This window comes from Kryptolebias marmoratus, linkage group LG4 (assembly GCF_001649575.2).
Source record: "Kryptolebias marmoratus isolate JLee-2015 linkage group LG4, ASM164957v2, whole genome shotgun sequence".
Lineage (NCBI taxonomy): Eukaryota > Metazoa > Chordata > Actinopteri > Cyprinodontiformes > Rivulidae > Kryptolebias > Kryptolebias marmoratus.
Window position 1 is genome coordinate 5,533,328 of NC_051433.1, and position 16,956 is coordinate 5,550,283.

At 38.5% G+C, this 16,956-nt stretch overlaps 1 protein-coding gene across 1 annotated transcript; it reads right to left on the minus strand.

Annotated features, from left to right (window-relative positions):
- Positions 1-2,185: 2,185 nt before the first annotated feature.
- On the minus strand, positions 2,186-16,486 carry lrig2 (leucine-rich repeats and immunoglobulin-like domains 2). The gene is made up of 18 exons (XM_017408953.3): positions 16,299-16,486; positions 15,131-15,205; positions 14,093-14,227; positions 13,448-13,591; positions 13,123-13,266; positions 12,751-12,894; positions 12,334-12,477; positions 11,046-11,126; positions 10,764-10,835; positions 10,518-10,586; positions 9,176-9,339; positions 8,682-8,993; positions 7,769-8,050; positions 6,928-7,368; positions 6,624-6,776; positions 5,462-5,602; positions 3,856-4,113; positions 2,186-3,502 (listed from the first exon to the last, which is right to left on the minus strand). Exons 1-18 carry the CDS (start codon positions 16,484-16,486, stop codon positions 3,267-3,269), a joined length of 3,183 nt encoding a protein of 1,060 aa, XP_017264442.1. The 3' UTR covers positions 2,186-3,266.
- Between the last annotated feature and the right edge of the window lie 470 nt (positions 16,487-16,956).

Here is a 16,956-nt window from a genome sequence, read left to right on the forward strand (position 1 = left end):
CTAAAAGCACATGCTCCAAGTTTTCAAGCTGTGCTATCAGAGTTTTGACACTGATCACAAATGAAAACAAATTATTGATAAACATTTTGGTCATATTGAACTTCAAGCTCAAAACTTTTAGGTTTGTTTCTAATTGGTCATTATCGCCCTTTCGCCTGAGGCAGCAGGCCATGTTTTTGCCCATGTCTGTGCACGAGTTGGTGTGTTAGTTTGTCCCGAGTGTTAGCAAAATATCTCATGAACCGCCGGACCGAACCTCAGGAAAAGTGGCAGCAATATGCATTTCTTCAAGGACTGCTAGGCCTTTAATTGTAAATGTGATATTTTGTAACAACTGGGTTACCTATTGAGTATCTAATCTAAATATATTTAAATAAAAACAATTACTGCTTAGTCACCAAAAAAAAAAACTTCAACTCAAAAACAAAACAGACATTAAAGATTTAAAGCAAATTGTGAGAACTCATGTTTAATGTTTGAATAATGGCTATGCAACAAAAAGGCTCTTTAGACATGCTTTACATAATGTACAAGTAAACAAGGTCCAAAACATAATAATAATAATAATAATTAAAAAAGGCAAAACTTCAACAGCACAAATACAGCAGCACTGAATATTGCTGGAGCAATTACTGCTAAACTTTGGTATAGTCATGGAGGTCTTCGAGAAGAAAAATGCACAATATGTGACAGGCTATACTGGTTTAAAAGATAAAAGAAAACAAAGAAACAGTAAATCATTGTTAGCCCGACAGAAATGTACTGTAGATCGTCTCTGACCATTTCTGACCGCAAGTTCTCATTTGAATTTACTCAGGAAAAGGTTGACAGAAGAAAGACAACCAGACAGCACAGAAACTAGGAGTGAAAAACTACCGAGTGACCGGAAAGTCAAGCTTGAACTTAACAAATACCAGCTAGTGTTCGTCTCTGACACTGATACCGAATTCAAAGAAACAGGTTTGGAATGTGCAGGAAGCAAACATCAGTCACAATATGACAACTAGTTCAAATCAAACCGGCTGCAGAGGTGGAAGTCTATGAACGCCAGCTGCTGTTTAAGGCAATTTGGAATAACTGCTGAGAAAGTAACAAAAACATGTTTGGGCATGTTTTACTGTGTGAAATAAAAAAAAAAGAAAATTCAGCATCAAACTTACATTTTTACACATTTGAGGGTTAACCTTTCAGCTAATCAGAGTTTGGTAACCTTTAAAATCTGTTACCACATCAGCCGATCATATTCTTTCAGGCCCAACGTGACTGAAATGAGCCAGAAATTAAACTCAGACTTACGAGGGAGAAGCTGTTACAAGACATTTTATGAACTCAACCAATTAATAAACTGAGCTTAAACTAAATGTATTGAAACAGCAGTTTTGTACCCCCCCACAAAGATGATGATAATGTTCAGTTTTGTTGAAACAGTTTAAATTTACCCACATGATCATTAAGTAAAAGTTGATTTGAGGTGCTTTTAAAAAGCTGCACTTTATGCAGTTCAATGGACTTCTTTCTGAAAGAGTTTCAACAGAAACTCCATGTAATAAAATTATGTTGCAGCTGTAGACTGGTCTATTTGAATTTATTCATTTTAGGCAAAGTTCACTAATGTAATTCAAGGTCAATTTTTTTATGTACGAGTTCTAAACAAGGCCAAGGAACTCTTAAGTGCAATAATAAAAAAAGGTTTTTCAGGACAGCTCACGGAAACATTACTTTCATATAAAAAGGTATTTCCATTTTCAGACCTCACTGCAACAGAAGAACCAACATCTGGAAACGGTGCAGTCGTTTGATTAGCATCTTTCAACTTCCTGGAAAGCCTCAAACAGCAGAACAAAAATACTTGTGTTGTTGCCTAAATCAACATGAAGAACTTGGAAATAACGCTGGGCTTTAAAAAAAAACAAACAAACAAACACTGAATGTTTTTTTTAAAGTTGCTGCAGCTTATGCCTCAAATGTACAAGTAAAGCAATGTAATTCAATAGCTAACTAATATTATTTACACATACATACATACATATGTGTATATATATATATATATATATATATATATATATATATATATATATATATATATATATATATATATATACAATAACAAAGTCATTTGTTTCCACTGGGCAANATATATATATATATATATATATATATATATATATATATATATATATATATATACATATATATATATACATACAATACATTCTCATTTTTCACAGTCCAGAGTGAAATCATCATTTTTCATAGAGGATGATTAAATTTGAGCTAAAACTGTCTTGAGAAGTCTATGAAGTGAAACAGCATGTAAACTGCATAATAGGTTCGTCACCATTAAGTGCCTGTAACACAGAATAAAAGGCCTAACAAATCAGTGCATAGTGTATTACCAAAAAGAAAGAAAAAAGAAATCATATGGCCATCTGACTGAGGTTTCTGTGAATGCTTAGTAAAAAGGCCATTCATTAAACAACCATCAAAAGGTGGCCAGCAAAACTGTGATTGTCTGATGTGCAAACAAAACTACGATTTCTCCCCAAACTGCTCATTATCCTAAAGACGTAAAACCACAGAATTAACAGTCACATAAAACAGAACTGGGAACAGATAAAAGATGATATAAGATAAATTCATATCTATATTCATAATATACACCACAATTTGGTGTCAGTGTCTCTGGAATTTGCATTTGAGTCAGAATGGCTGTGGAAACGTTGGAGGTAAGCCTTTAAGGGTTTTTCAAATATCATCAACCAAATACTGCTGGTCAGGGAACAACTTTTGTCTTCCCTTTATAACCCCCTTTTCTCCTCCAGGGAAGAGGTGCTTAGTGTTTTCTTCTGAAGCCATGTAGGCTGCTCCAACATGTGCCTGTACCAGGATGATAAGACAACTCAGTCCCACAGCACCAGGGATTGATGAGTGAAGATGCAACCCCGTCTTTGTGTCCGCTCACTGACACGCTTCTTTGAAGCATACATTCATTGATTTCTCGCGCACGAGACCCAGAAGACCAGAGGATGTTGGGGAACGGAGTGCTCCTGAGGTGGGAATGTCAGGAAGGTCACTTTAATCACTGGTCAATTTATCCAGCCTGATGCAGCAGGTTTGGAGAATGTAAGCGTGTCCTCTCGAGTGAAAGGGGAATGTAAACATACAAGAGAGCATCTTTGGCAGAATGTGAAGAATCTCTTTGGAGGTAGTGGGTAAAGTGAGGACCGGGTAGGAGGTGCAGCAACAAGTCTGAGGCGTTTCGGATCCTATGTGGAAGCTGGATGCTCCTGTGTGTTAGTCCTGTAAGAGGCACTTCTGTGGTCCTGGCTGCATTTGCTTGAGATATAGTTAACGTCTGCTTCACTCTGCTCCACTGCCCCATCAGCAGCAGAGGTCAGAGTAGGTGTCCTGTGTAGTGTTACTGAGAGCTGGGGTGCTCCTGATGGGGGTATCGAGGATGGATCTTCTTCTTGTTCTCTCCAGAAACATCTGCTAAGAGAATCTAAATCATAAAGTAAAAGACAATTAGACACCTAAAGAATTTGTGACTAGCTTTTCACACTTCTAACAATATGTGATCATATTACTATGTCTTAATAAATGACATCAAACATATAAAGCTGTTTTTTCAATAGTAACATCACTGGAAAATCTAATCTGCAGATTTTAACAATCAATGGCCACAGTGCTCAAATTGTACATAAAAACAAGGTTGGCTCCATCTGCATGTGGATCTGCGAACTTAAAAACCACAAGAGCAGGCAGCCGCTAACAACAAATTTCATGGAGCGATAAGATTTAACACACTTACTGAAACATCTCACTGGGACATACTGAGTTTTTATATGATCTTACCAATAACATAATGCTCTGGAGCAGTAAGGCTGTTAATTCTTTTATCGTGTGAGGTGAGATAGACTGAGGGGTCCTGGTTGCGTATGAGGCTCTCCAGTGTTGAGTCCTCGAGCTGGGAATGCTCACTGAGGCCTGGGAGAGTCTTGTCCAGCTGATCGTCCTCTGCCAGATACGAATAAGGGCAGTACTCTCGGGTTCGAGAGTAGATGTTGGCATTATCGTAACAGTCGGAGCAGATGACGAGAGGCCCAGCGCCACCTGGCAGGAAAAACAAATCATTTTTGTAATGTAGCTTCGAAATAAAACAAGAAATCTGATATTAGAATGTGAATTTATGTGGAGGCGGTGGGAATTGCCCTTTATGTGTTCATTATAGATTAAAAGATGTTTTTTTTACTGTTATGGTTCTATATAAAATGCACAAGTCATAAAACTGTTGTGGAATTAAATATATAAAACCAGAGATGTCCCGAGCCAGTCGCAAATATCTGATCAGAGAACTGATGAAGGCATTTTTCATCGATCTGTATCGAAGCAGCTGGCACTCTCAGGTCCCGATCTGATATTGCTGATGGTTTTATGTCGCATCAGCCAAGCCACAACGCAACTGCCTTACAGCAGCTGGAAAACAGCACCTGGCCGTTGTGATGTACAGAGCTGGAAATTAAAGGCGCTCCAGTGCCAGTTGTGGTTTTCTCTGCTGTCCAGCGGCTATAGATTCACTAACAGAGCTCCCAGATGGCTCCCAACAACATGGAGGCCACAGATGCTGCAAAGGTCACATGTACTGATGCGGAGTTAAACAAAACAGTACTGATTTTTAATCAGGCTAGATATTTGCAAGTAATCCAGTCATACACAACCTACTGCTGCGCTGTGACACTGAAGCGGCAGGCCAAACAGCAGCTAAGCCGAAGAGGCTGTTATGATGCAAAAAATGAAAGCCAGCATGGAAAATCTCTGTGAGGACAGGGCCAACGCAACTTGATTTTTGGCAAAAAACAAACAAACAGCAACAACAAAATGCTTTTGCAATATATACCTTTTACTGATGACGGTGCACAAGTAATAGCTGTTAACAATGTTTGCATCATCGAAGCTAGCAGCCTGGTGAATTAATGTATTTTTAAAGCAGCATCATTTGAAGCCTAATTAACCCTCCTGTGGCTTTGGGGTCAATTTGACCATGAGTTATTAAGGCTTTTCTACCTCTCTTCGTCTCTCTCTCTCTCTCTCTCTCTCTCTCTTTTGAGGGCTTCAGGAGGGTTAGGAGGGATACACTGACACAGAGTTAGGCTTATACTGTTTACATCTATTAACAAGACTGGAGATGATGATTCAGTCTGGCTAAGAGGAACTATTCCCAACACTCACTCTGATTGCTACGAAACTCATCTGCATCAGTGAAACAAGGTGCCAAGGAACTTATTGACCAGTCATTATTTTTAAATGTCTCAAGTCAGTATCAGGGATATGAAGACATCTATTTATCATAAACATACAAGTTCAAAAGATCATTTTGAAAGCAAAAAATGTAGCCGTTTAAAAACTGTGAACAAAGAACCAAACAAAACACATAAATAAAAGTAATAAAATACAAACTAACCAGAGGAAACTCCTACTAATCCCTCACGAGACTCCCCAGGATGGAAGCTGCTTCGGCCAGTGAACAGAGAGCCCATCTTGCAGTGCAGCATGCCATTCCCTTCGGTTTCCACCTCACTGCCCGTGTCTCCATAACACACTCCTGAGACAAACAGGATAATTAATTACTGTTTCATTCCACGGGGATATGACTCCAAACACAAAAACAAAAACAAGAGCCAGCAAGGGAATGGGAGAATACGAAATGTTTGAACACAGAACAACACACATGTCTAGCTATGTTTTATTGAAAAACTTTAAAATTTTATAGTTTCTTTGTATTGTCAGCAGCCTAATGAAGTGCAGGAAATACAATCTTGTATGTTTGATATCGTGTAGTCTTGTATTCTCTGTGATGTCAACATCAGAGACTTTGTTTCCTTGAGATAACACTGATGTAATAATCAGCAGGTGGAGATCCGTATTTAAAGCAGACTTCATGTATGAAAATAAAATCACTTCACTGCAGGCTTCAGGGGACAATATTTTCTGCAGATGTGCGCAGTCATAGTAACATGAAGACTTGACCAAAAAAAGAAACAAAAGCTGCACAATTTTTTTCCTCATATCAATGGTAAACGTGTCCTTACATTTAAAATAATAATAAAAAAACCAGATGCCAACTACCACTACGTGTGAGTGTTTACCTACAGCTGAAGGAACTAAAAATAAGTCAAACGTTAAACTTACTGCCTATATTTGTTTACCTACACAAACTACGGCCAGCCAGATGTATGTTAAACACATAACCCAAGCTTCCAAATGGATTTTGGCAGATAATGTCCATGCTTTGTTTACATTGAGTGCGTACCCACATTTTAGAATTGCATTCAGTATATAGTATATCTGGAAAACACTGGAGTGAACTCTTTCAAACTGCACTATTTCATACAGTTCAGGATAATTTTTTTAATGTTTGGTTTGTTTGCAATGAGTACCTTTAAGTAAACAGTATCAGCATAAATATTCTGGATATAATAAGCCAATGTTTATGATGCAGATATCACAAAATAATTATTCATGACGACTTCAAAGCTAAAAAACAACTTCAATCATCTATGGTGCTGGCATAAAAGGGTAATGTTAAAAGCAAAACTGATATGAATTTGTAATAGCTTACACACCATCTGTGCCTTTATGAACGTATCCGTTGGAGAGTGGAGGCATGAGCTGCTGGTGGCTGCCAGCCTCCGAGTTACTGTAGCCCTCCTGAGGCTCCGACAAAGTTCCCTGAGAGGACAGGTAGCTGGGAATATCTGGTGGCAAATTCATTTCATCTGGAACAGAAACACATTTTGTAACCGTTTTCCGAGTCCCACCGAGTAAACCATAAGTTTCAGACACTAATAAAGTCATGCTTCATGGGTAAAGTTTAAAAAGTAGAGAAGAGAGGATTTCTTTCACAAGAGCTTTGTCTGAAGTACTGACCGGTGTTGGTGATACTGTAGTCCTCACTCTTCCTGCGCATGTGATAGATGACAATAACCCACACCAGTGACGTTCCGACCACGCAGCACACCACAACAATCACCACTATGCCCACAGTGGTCCAGCCGTCCTGGTTGTACATGGCTCCAGTATCACAGTTTGGTGATGGGGAGACGCTGAGGTAGATGTGGCCACGTTCCGTACCAAGCGTGTTAGACATGATGCAGGTGTATTTCCCAGCATCCGTTGGCCCAGCATCAACTATAATAAGGAGCTGATTGGCCGCAGCAAAAAAGTGTCGCTCTGTTAGCACCAGGGGTCCATCGTCTTTGGTCCAGTTGAGACGAGGAGCGGGGCTGCCTCCGGCTATACACTGAAGAACTGCAGTTTCACCACGAGCCACTGTTCTATCTTCAAGAGGACGCATGAAGGATGGAGTTTCTGGAAAAAGAAAAGAATTATCGACGCTTGATTTCAATAGAGATTCATCTGATGCCAAGTCAGATATATGTGAGGTGAAGCTTGTTATTAAAATAACCTCTGAGATATGCCCCAAAGCCACTGATTTTAAATAAACTCTCATGAGTGAAATCATTAATAATTTGAGCAGTTCTGTCAGAAATACTGGAGCCAGCAGAACTTAAATATTCTACATGACCATGGTATAACAAAAATGTGTTTTTACAGTGTTAAAACCAGCAAGGTGGCAACACAAACAAAAGCTTCTAGTGAGTAACAAACAAAATGAGCGTCCAATTTGAGCACTGTGACTCAGCTAAAATGACCCAGCAGAAAAAATAAAAATCTGCAATAGCCTCTGTAAATTAGGAGGGTGACTCACCCAGAACAGTAAGAGTAGCGTTTGCAGACAGACTCCCAGCTGCATTTTGAGCTGTGCAGCTGTACACTCCCATGTCTTCTGTTTTAACATGGGCAATGAAGAAGATGTCATCATCTGGCATCACATGCATCCTGCGCTCTCGAGCAGCTGGGAAGTCGGTGCCTCCATCCTTCTGCCAAGCGATCTGTGGTGATGGATGGCCCTCAGCAGCACACTCCAGCCTGGCCATAGTCCCAGTGCGGATTGTTAGATCCATAGGAGTTTTAAGGAAGGAAGGCATCTCTGAACGAAAGAAGATGTTAGGTTTAGTTGCCAAAAATCTTAAGATTTACATCGCTCTTGGTTGTATTTTTAGTAGTTACTGAATTCTTAACTGGGCAGCAATAGAATATGACAAACATTTCTTTCACATGTAAAAGTAAATGTGTGGTTCCAGAACTTTACATACATCACTTATCAGACCAGCATCAGAACTTAAAAAAAAAAAAGGTAAAATACAACAACTGAACACAACTTTAATTATAACTAGCATTTATTGCTTTTCATGCCAATGTTTAAGACAAAGCTTACATGGGATTTGTTAGGTCACAGAGTGTGCAATGGAAATGACTCTCAGTGGCTCAATATCTGTGAAACTGACATGAGTTTCAGCCATTTTTGTGTTTGTTAAAGTCACTTTTCTGTTTTCAGTGTCCTGAACACAAGCAGCCTCCTGTGTGACTGTCATATGAAGTGGCTGCCATCTCAAATCAGGTCATCTCTAAACAGGTAATCAGTTACAGATGTTACTTTCTGAGAGGCTCATTAAAATCTGTCCACTGGTACATGAGTGCTTTTGCTAACAGACAAATGAAAACTACATTACTGCCCACATTTCATGTTGGTATGCAGTAAAAAGTAGAACCATCCTCACCATTGACAGTAAGCCTGGCCCTGTTGGAGTAGTTGGATCCAAAGTGATTGGAGACAACACACTGGTAACGCCCCTCATCAGTGAAGTTGACATTAAGGAGATGAAGCAGAGTGGTATAGATGAGCTCTCCTTCTTGGTATCGGGCATAGTTTTCCACTTCCGCATCATAAAGCATCTCCCCGTCCTTCCGCCATGCAGTGATCATCGGGGAGTCGCTGCTGCTGGATGCGATGCAGTTCAGAGTCACATTGTTGCCCCGTAACGCCACAGATGTGTCTGGGTGAGCTGTGATCTGAGGCTTGGGGAAATCATCTGAGCAGGAGCAGGAGGGACAAAATGAGAATTAGATTCTTTTTTCCCAGTTAACACAACCTCCTACAGAAGTTCTTCTAAAAGTGCTATACTTTTCTGTAAACATTAATAAAGATCAAGTTTATTCAACTAACAAGGTGATGCTGTGTGTATTTTAGATCATTTAAAGCATCAAAACTGACCACAAACAAACTCCTCCGGGCTGATGGACAGGACGCTGCGACCCAGGAGATTGGCAGGATGGGCGCAGAAAGCTGAGACAGATTGATGAAACTGGCTCTCTGTCAGCCAAGGACTCAGCCACTGCATATGACAGTCACACAGCAGGCTGCTTGTGTTCAGGACACTGAAAACACAAAAGTATTATAGGATAATAACATTTTTATTTTATTTAATTACTAAACAAATAATTACTTTGATGCATTGTGTGTACATTGTGTGTTTTCTTGTTGGAAAACATTGGGTTGCTGTGCATAAAATATACTATACAAATAAAGTTTACTTGACTTTAAAGGGCTACAGAGAAACAAATACTTCAAATATTGATTTACCGCTTTAAAAATACAAGATTAACAAGTTTCTCTGTCAGTACAACCCAAGTGTCATTTTTCTAATTATACTGGCTTGACCTGTCTCCACCTCAGAGTAGGAGATATCAAATGGTGCTCGTTGTTTTTTGTTGTAAACATTTCTGTGAGAAGAAAGGTCACCGTGTTGTTTGAGTCCGTGACCAGGTTTGCATAAGGGAGCGTTTTACATATTTTGATCATAACAACTGTAGAAAAGAGCTCACTTATAGTCAGCAGACAAAAAAATAGAAAGGTTGTGTGTAAATTTGCTTCGTCAGTTGTTAAATATTTTAGATTTGTAACAAATGTTTTATTACAGCTCTGCTTAGTTTTACAAATTGTGCACAAGAATTTTTAAATGACTTATTGCTGCAGGGAACAAGATAGAAAACTTTAGTGTTGATGTAAAGTTGTTGTTAGGTTTAGCTTCCATTCAGTTTATGAAAACAGCCCCAAACTTAATTTTTAAATGGGTGTTTCCTTTCTGTAGTCCTGTTAAGGCAGCTTCCTAATAACTTACTGGCATCTATTTCAGTATGTGACGGCCTTTTAGCCTCCCTAAAACGAACAAATAAAAAACTACAACCGTCTTTCTTCACACGGAGGATCCGGCTGTCTTAAATAAGTGCATAAAGCTTTGGCTCAAAAGCTCAATGAGAACACTTTGTTCATCCAACTGAGCTGAAAAAATGTGACAATCTAATAGCCCAACAACTACTCATATGATCACAAGTGAAACAGAAGCACAGACTTTAAACAGCAACAGGAAAAACACAACAAAACCAGATACAATCTGTTTTTGACCATGTAATATAAATCATGCCTTCTAATTGCAGTTATTCATGATCATAACTTTTTTTAAATTTAGGCATTATTGATAAGATCAATTCAATAAGTAACTGTAACAAAAGTTGGTCTCCACAAGAGTTCGAAGATTCATTTAGTGTGTACTTACAAAACTTTGAGCTTCAAATGTGAGAGTGCCTCAGGGTGTATGGACATGATGCCGTTCTTACTGAGGTCCCTGCAGACAAGACAGAAACGGGGATTAGAAACCAACCATAAGATCTGTATCCCATTTTAAATGCATAAAGTCACATCAGGGCGGCATTATTATAAAGGCTATCTTAATTTTTTTTTTCATAAAGAGTTTTCAACATGATTAGATGTAGAAAAATTAATGAGCAGTGGTTTAACTCACAGATGCTCCAGCTCCTCGAGGCCCTCAAATGCCTTCTTGGTGATTGATTTGATTTTGTTCTGCTGTAGAATTCTGCAAAACAAAATTAATTCATATAAGTGTTTATAAAATGGTTAAAGCCACAAAATCTGCTCCTGAGGTCCTATTTTGCCACAGACTGGAACCACGGCTTGACAACTTTTGTCAAGACTAAATTAAAATAACTGACCACCATTTCAGGGCAAGGTAAAAGACTCCTGAGAAACAATAAACAGATAAAGAATAAAGTCTGAGTGTTCTCACAGTGTGTTCAGCTTCTTCATTCCATCAAAAATACCAATGGAGTCTTCAATGGCCCATGAGATTTCATTATTGCGGATATCCCTGAAAAACAGAGACTCATATTAGACATTATACCAACTGAAAATCAGAAAACCTCTTGCAGATATCACAGTGAATGCACTTTTTCTCTTCTTTGACTGCCAGTAGAAGCACTTCTTTGTTAGAGCCCTAACAATCCGAGACGCAATACTTTTATGCTGTGTCAGAGTTTGATACCCTTGCTTTTGATGAGGGGAAATAATTGGCTCTGTTTAGCACTTTTTAATCACAGTTCATGGGTCCACTGGAAGCCCGGAGAGGCCTTGTGTTTATGGGATAGGTCACAGACTCTTTTGTTTTACTTTGCTCATGCCTGGCCACCTCTGAAAGAAGTATGACACACTCAAATGCCCCTCTCCCACGAAAGCTTGCAGGACGGTCAACATCTCCAAATACAGCCGCCTCTCATTCTAGTTCAGACGCTTAAAACAGGGTTCTGCACAGCAAATAATTGGTTCATAACTTCCTTAACACTTTGAACCTTACAGATAAATGCTTGATGAAAATTACATTTTTGCCTAATCCGGCTAATATCCTATTATATTGAATGTTAAAAGCCTGTTGTAATGCTAATGTTGTTCATAATCTACAGCTCTTTTCTTGTTCTAACAGGTTCCATTAACTTTGCCTCAAGATCAGCTGTATAGAAACAGCTGTGTAGAAACCTCAAGATCCACATGCATGACACGTACACAGCTCTTATATGGCAACGCAAAGATTCCATTAGCAAGACTGATTAGGACTGCATATGCAGTCTTAATCCATCTGAGTCTACTTAGGAGAAAGCCACATTCATTAAATGTTAATACATGCTAATCATTAAAGCACCTCTTCTGGCTGTCAAACAACACTTGCTCTTCCTTCTCTACTTCATAACCAAAACCAGGAGAACAGAAATCTATCAGAAACTACACAACTGATTTAATTTGACACACAAATGAAACAACTAATGACAAGTGGGATTACCACACAACCAAGACCACATTAGATGAGAAAATATTTGCCTTGTTTTTACTATTTTCTCAAAACTGAAAAGGAATTATTTGAAAATATATTCAAGCCAGGACTAGAAATACACAGAGAACAAAAACCTACTGTAGTCAGCAGTCTTTGTGAGAATGCAAGTCAAAAACAAGCCAACATTTAATTATATTAAGCAATATCAGCTTGTTTAAACCAATATTTGTCACGTTTCAGGCAGAATACTTACAAAGTGTGCAGACTTGCCAAGCCACTGAACACTCCCTCTCCCAAGTGGCTAATGGAGTTCTCTCCCAGGTTCAGGCTTTCCAAGAGACCTAATCCCATGAAAGCTGTCTCCTCAAGTCTAGTCAAGTGATTGTGGGACAGGTCTCTGCGCAAGATAATCAAAAATATGAACAAATATTAGCTCAAACAGTTTCATTGTATTCTTGTTTATGTATAACTACTGGATGATAATCTATTAAACTAATGACACACATGACACATAGATCAGAAGCTACACTTTGCTGAATTAACTCCTGAAACCCGTATTGCAGCAAAATTGTAATAATGGAGTGATCCCTGAATAAATCTAAGAGGTCTGAGGAAAGAAAGTGTGGCCTCTTAAATATGAGGAGATTTGAGCTGAGGAGAAAACACTCACAGTTCCTCCAGTTTTTGGCAGAACTCCCAGGCGTCAGGTTGGAGGATGCCTATAGCGTTGTGGCTGATCGTCAGGATGCGCAGCATGCGGAGTCCGTACAGCCATCCTTTATTAACTTCAGTTAGGTTGTTGTGCTCCAACTCTCTGAAGAAAATGAAGGGGAAAAAAAAACATTCAGGAAATATGTCGTACTGCAAAGAACTATTTGTCATTTTAAAAAATGGACAGGAAAATCATCCCCAACAACACTGTAAGACGGATGAAAGCTTGTTTGGGCAAAATACGCTGTGCATTCTCAGACGGTTATCCACTTCTCCACAATTGCAGCAGATACACGACTGAATGCTATTTTAAAAGCAACATTTTACTCACAATTCTTCAATGTTGTTCAGTCCGAAAAAGGCTCCATCCATGAGCTTTGTGATGCCATTTCTCTGCATCTTCAGTGACTTTAATGACTCCATCCCTTTGAATGTCAAGCTATCCACAATCTTGATTTTATTACGCTTCATTTCACTATAGGGGAGTAGTAGAATACACAACCATTTTATTTAATCATTTTTAAAACTACCACATGAAAGCTCTGGAACATTTCAAAATGGATTCTAAGTTTCTAGGAACAAACAAAATAAAAATGTCTCAAACTACAAACCACTTCACTCTTAAACAGCAAATTGAAGCTTCATCTGATACTTACAGGATCTGAAGCTGTGGGAGCTTGAAGACTTTGGATGGAAGCACAACTAATCTGTTCCTGTTCAGCCTCAGGACCAACAGGGAGCTGGAGATGTTTTCAAAGCAGCCAGGCTCAAGGATGCTGATCTTATTGTTACTCAAGTTCCTAAAAAAATAAAAACAACAGATACACGAGTCAAAATTACAAGAAGGAAAAATGTTCCCACTGTAGTTACACCTACTGTGGGTATAAATATTGTTAAAGCAGTTTGCTCTAAAATGCTTTTCTAAATAATAACAAACAGTTCAACAACATCTTCTTGGGTTCTGACTTCACAAGTGCATTTAAACATTTTACACTTGTCTCTAATACTATTTTATACAATTTGTTTTGCAACTATAGAAGGTTTATTCACTTTTATGCAAGTGAATCTGTTTACAATCATCAAGTAAGGTGAAATGTGCTTCTGAAATATTTATTTTAAAAGTGATGTGAGAAGATTGCTTTTACCTAATATAAAAAGTTAAAAAAAACAAGTCTTGAGGCCAAACAAAAATTTGATGAAAAATAAGTTTCAGGATGTTTTATAAAGAAATGTTTGGATACCTCAAAATGAGACAATAAAGAGTTTGGTGTATACATTTTTCATGAGCTGGTATTGCTTACAGATATTTCAGCTGCATGGATGGAAAGGATCCAACTCTGAGCTCAGAGATAGAGTTGGATGTTAGGTCCAGGTTTTCCAGGGACACGTATGGCTGGAGCTGAAGCATACTCAGTTCGGAGATCCGATTATGCACTCTGAATGACATTAAACATAATCAGGTATTAATTTCCACAATCATTATCATGACAAGTCACAGTCAAACAGCAGGCAACACAAGGATAAAACTTATACCTAACAAAATGACACACAGAACAACAAGACTATTACAACTTATGATACCTGAACAATATCTACAGGACATTTTAAAACACCTGGAGCAACCAACGATTTCTGTATATTTTACTTCTGGATACCCTGATTTTTCTATGTTTTTAAAAGTAGTGTGAAGCAATTCTTATTTTGAGTTTCTGGGGTTCTTTAAAAGACGTTTTTCCACACAGTTGTATTCATCGAGTTATTGTGGCTGACCTTCTGAGGATTGTTTTTTCCTCTGACCAGTAAAATGTGGTCAGGTGCAGAGACTGGTTTAACATATATGGAGGTAATCTTCAAGCCAAAGTCCAAGTAAACTTTGAAAATCTTCAATAGAAAACCTCAGTAGCTTTTGCTGGAGATCATGTAAAAAATTATATGAAAGTCGGGGTCTTTAGAGGTAAAATATTTAAATGAGAAGCAGCTCAAACTGTCTATAGGTACAGAATGGACATAAATAATCTAAATAGCAAAAGATTACAATCACTCATACTACCTTAAAGTAACTCTTTTAATTTTAAATATATATATATATATATATATATAAAAGTTTTTTTTCCTGTGGACGACAATTGGGACAAAACCAAATTCCATGCACTCTATTATTTTGTTTCACTGGAACTTGAAGCGATCAACAATGAAACCTATATGTAGGCAGAGGACATCTGCCTTATTTGTTAAAAGGTTGCTGAGTTTTATGTAAACATACTGAAAGATTAAAACTGAGAATTTGTTCAGGATGTCACAGGGAAGGAAAGAAAACACCATAAGAGTTTGTTGCTTACAGTGAAAGTGAGGTTATGTTTGAGGAAACGGTCCCAAGGAATGGAAAAGCAGTCAGATCGTTGTGATTCATCGTGCTGAAATGAAATTAAACAAAAGATTAGCATTATGTATTTGTTGCAGTGAACCTTTACAACATGATCCATAAAGCAATAACGGACCTTCTATGCATAAGCCATAACAATTACCAAACATGCAAAAGTTTCAAAGCCAAAGTCTTTAGGACGTTCACCACTTGATGCTAGTTTACAATAAACACAAACGTACAGCATTTATGCAACAGTCACAACATTTATTGTCTGCTGCCGAAAGGCAAAGGCGAACGATAATGTGTTTGCCTGTAGTGGTGTTTTAATGTTAATGAAACTTTGAGAAAATAATCAGTGAATGTACACCTACAGCTGATTATCTTTTGAATTCAGCCTGATTTAAGAACTGAGTCAGGTTTACAGGTATTCACTCAAAATTTGATGTGGTAGTAGCTGAGAGTTATCCCCAAACACATATTCTGAGATTTAACATAATCTGTAAAACAACTATTTTAATTTTTTGCCATCACTGTTATCAAAATATCTCATCAACCACTGAACGATGTTAATGAAACTCTCAGGAAAATCACCTGATGTACCTCTACAACTGATTAACTTTTGGAGAATCCAACTCAAGATGGCACACACAAAAAATGAATATAACTCCATCAATTTAACAGATATTGAGCTAAATTATAATGTAGTAGTTGAGAGTTATTCACAACACACGTTTTAGGCGTGAAATCTCGCGAGATTACATGAGTTAATTTTCAAGGTTTGTCCCATAAAAAGGCCAAAACTTCATAATTTTTTTAGTTTAAAATGATTAAATTTGAATCTCTGGCATAAAAGGCAGGAAATGCACAGTCCTTCGAGGAATACTGGGCCTTTTAACATTTGTTAAAATAAGTTTTGTTAAAGTAATTGTTAACTTTGCGTCCCTGGAGGCAAAAAACTGACTTCCAAACGTACTAAACTGACAAGTTTTAATAAGCTTAGACGAACAAAACTAAACAAAGATTTATGTCTTTATTAAAATGTGGTTCACAAATGTTTCCGAGTCTTTATATGCATGTTTGCAAGTTGTCCCAGTAAATCAGTGCAGAGGACTCAGTCTGGGTCCTTCAGCTCGGGTACTCACGCTTGGGTTATCCCATCTGGGGGGTCCAGGGGAGCAGTCGATAGCCTCCTCCTGTTGCAGTCCAGAATATGGACCTCGTCTTGTCCTCTCGGACAGGAGCACGAAGCCGGACAAGAGTCAGTGGCCCAGGCACTAAAACTCAGCAGCACGACGACAAGAGCTGAAGGAACGGGCCAACCTTCCGCCATTTTGCTACTGAGGGCAGCTACGTGGCTAACTGGAAGCTAAAACTGGGACGGTAAACTGTTACAAAGCCACCAAAGTATTCCCGAGAATTTATATCAGTCTAATAAACACATACTTCGGGTTTAGAGCGCCTCAGTGTCGACATGAATCGTATTATCCTGTGTTTCCCAACTTGCGTGAAGCACCCTAGCTGAGATTTCTCCCCGTTCTTCTTCTTCCCTCCTTCCTCCAATCAGGACACCCTCCCTCGTCTTTGGCCCCACAAATAAACCACTTTTCGGAAGACAAAAAGACCCGAACTAGACACGTTTAAGGCGTTTGGTTACGCTAAACCAAACGCAATGTCAGGGTCAACTTAAACCGGACTATTTACGCCAAATTAAAAATAATTTTCTCCGTCTTGCGTCCCAAAAGAAAAACAAAGCGCCGTGAATTGGTGACATAGGATACCACTGATCCCGCCCCTTTCCAG

Coding starts and splice junctions, on each gene's coding strand:
- lrig2 (XM_017408953.3), bottom strand. CDS start 16,486: ATGGCGGAAGGTTGGCCCGTTCCTTCAGCTCTTGTCGTCGTGCTGCTG. Junction 14,228..15,130: donor AACATAACCTCACTTTCACT/GTAAGCAACAAA, acceptor AATGTCATTCAG/AGTGCATAATCGGATCTCCG. Junction 12,895..13,122: donor CTGAACAACATTGAAGAATT/GTGAGTAAAATG, acceptor CATTTTCTTCAG/AGAGTTGGAGCACAACAACC.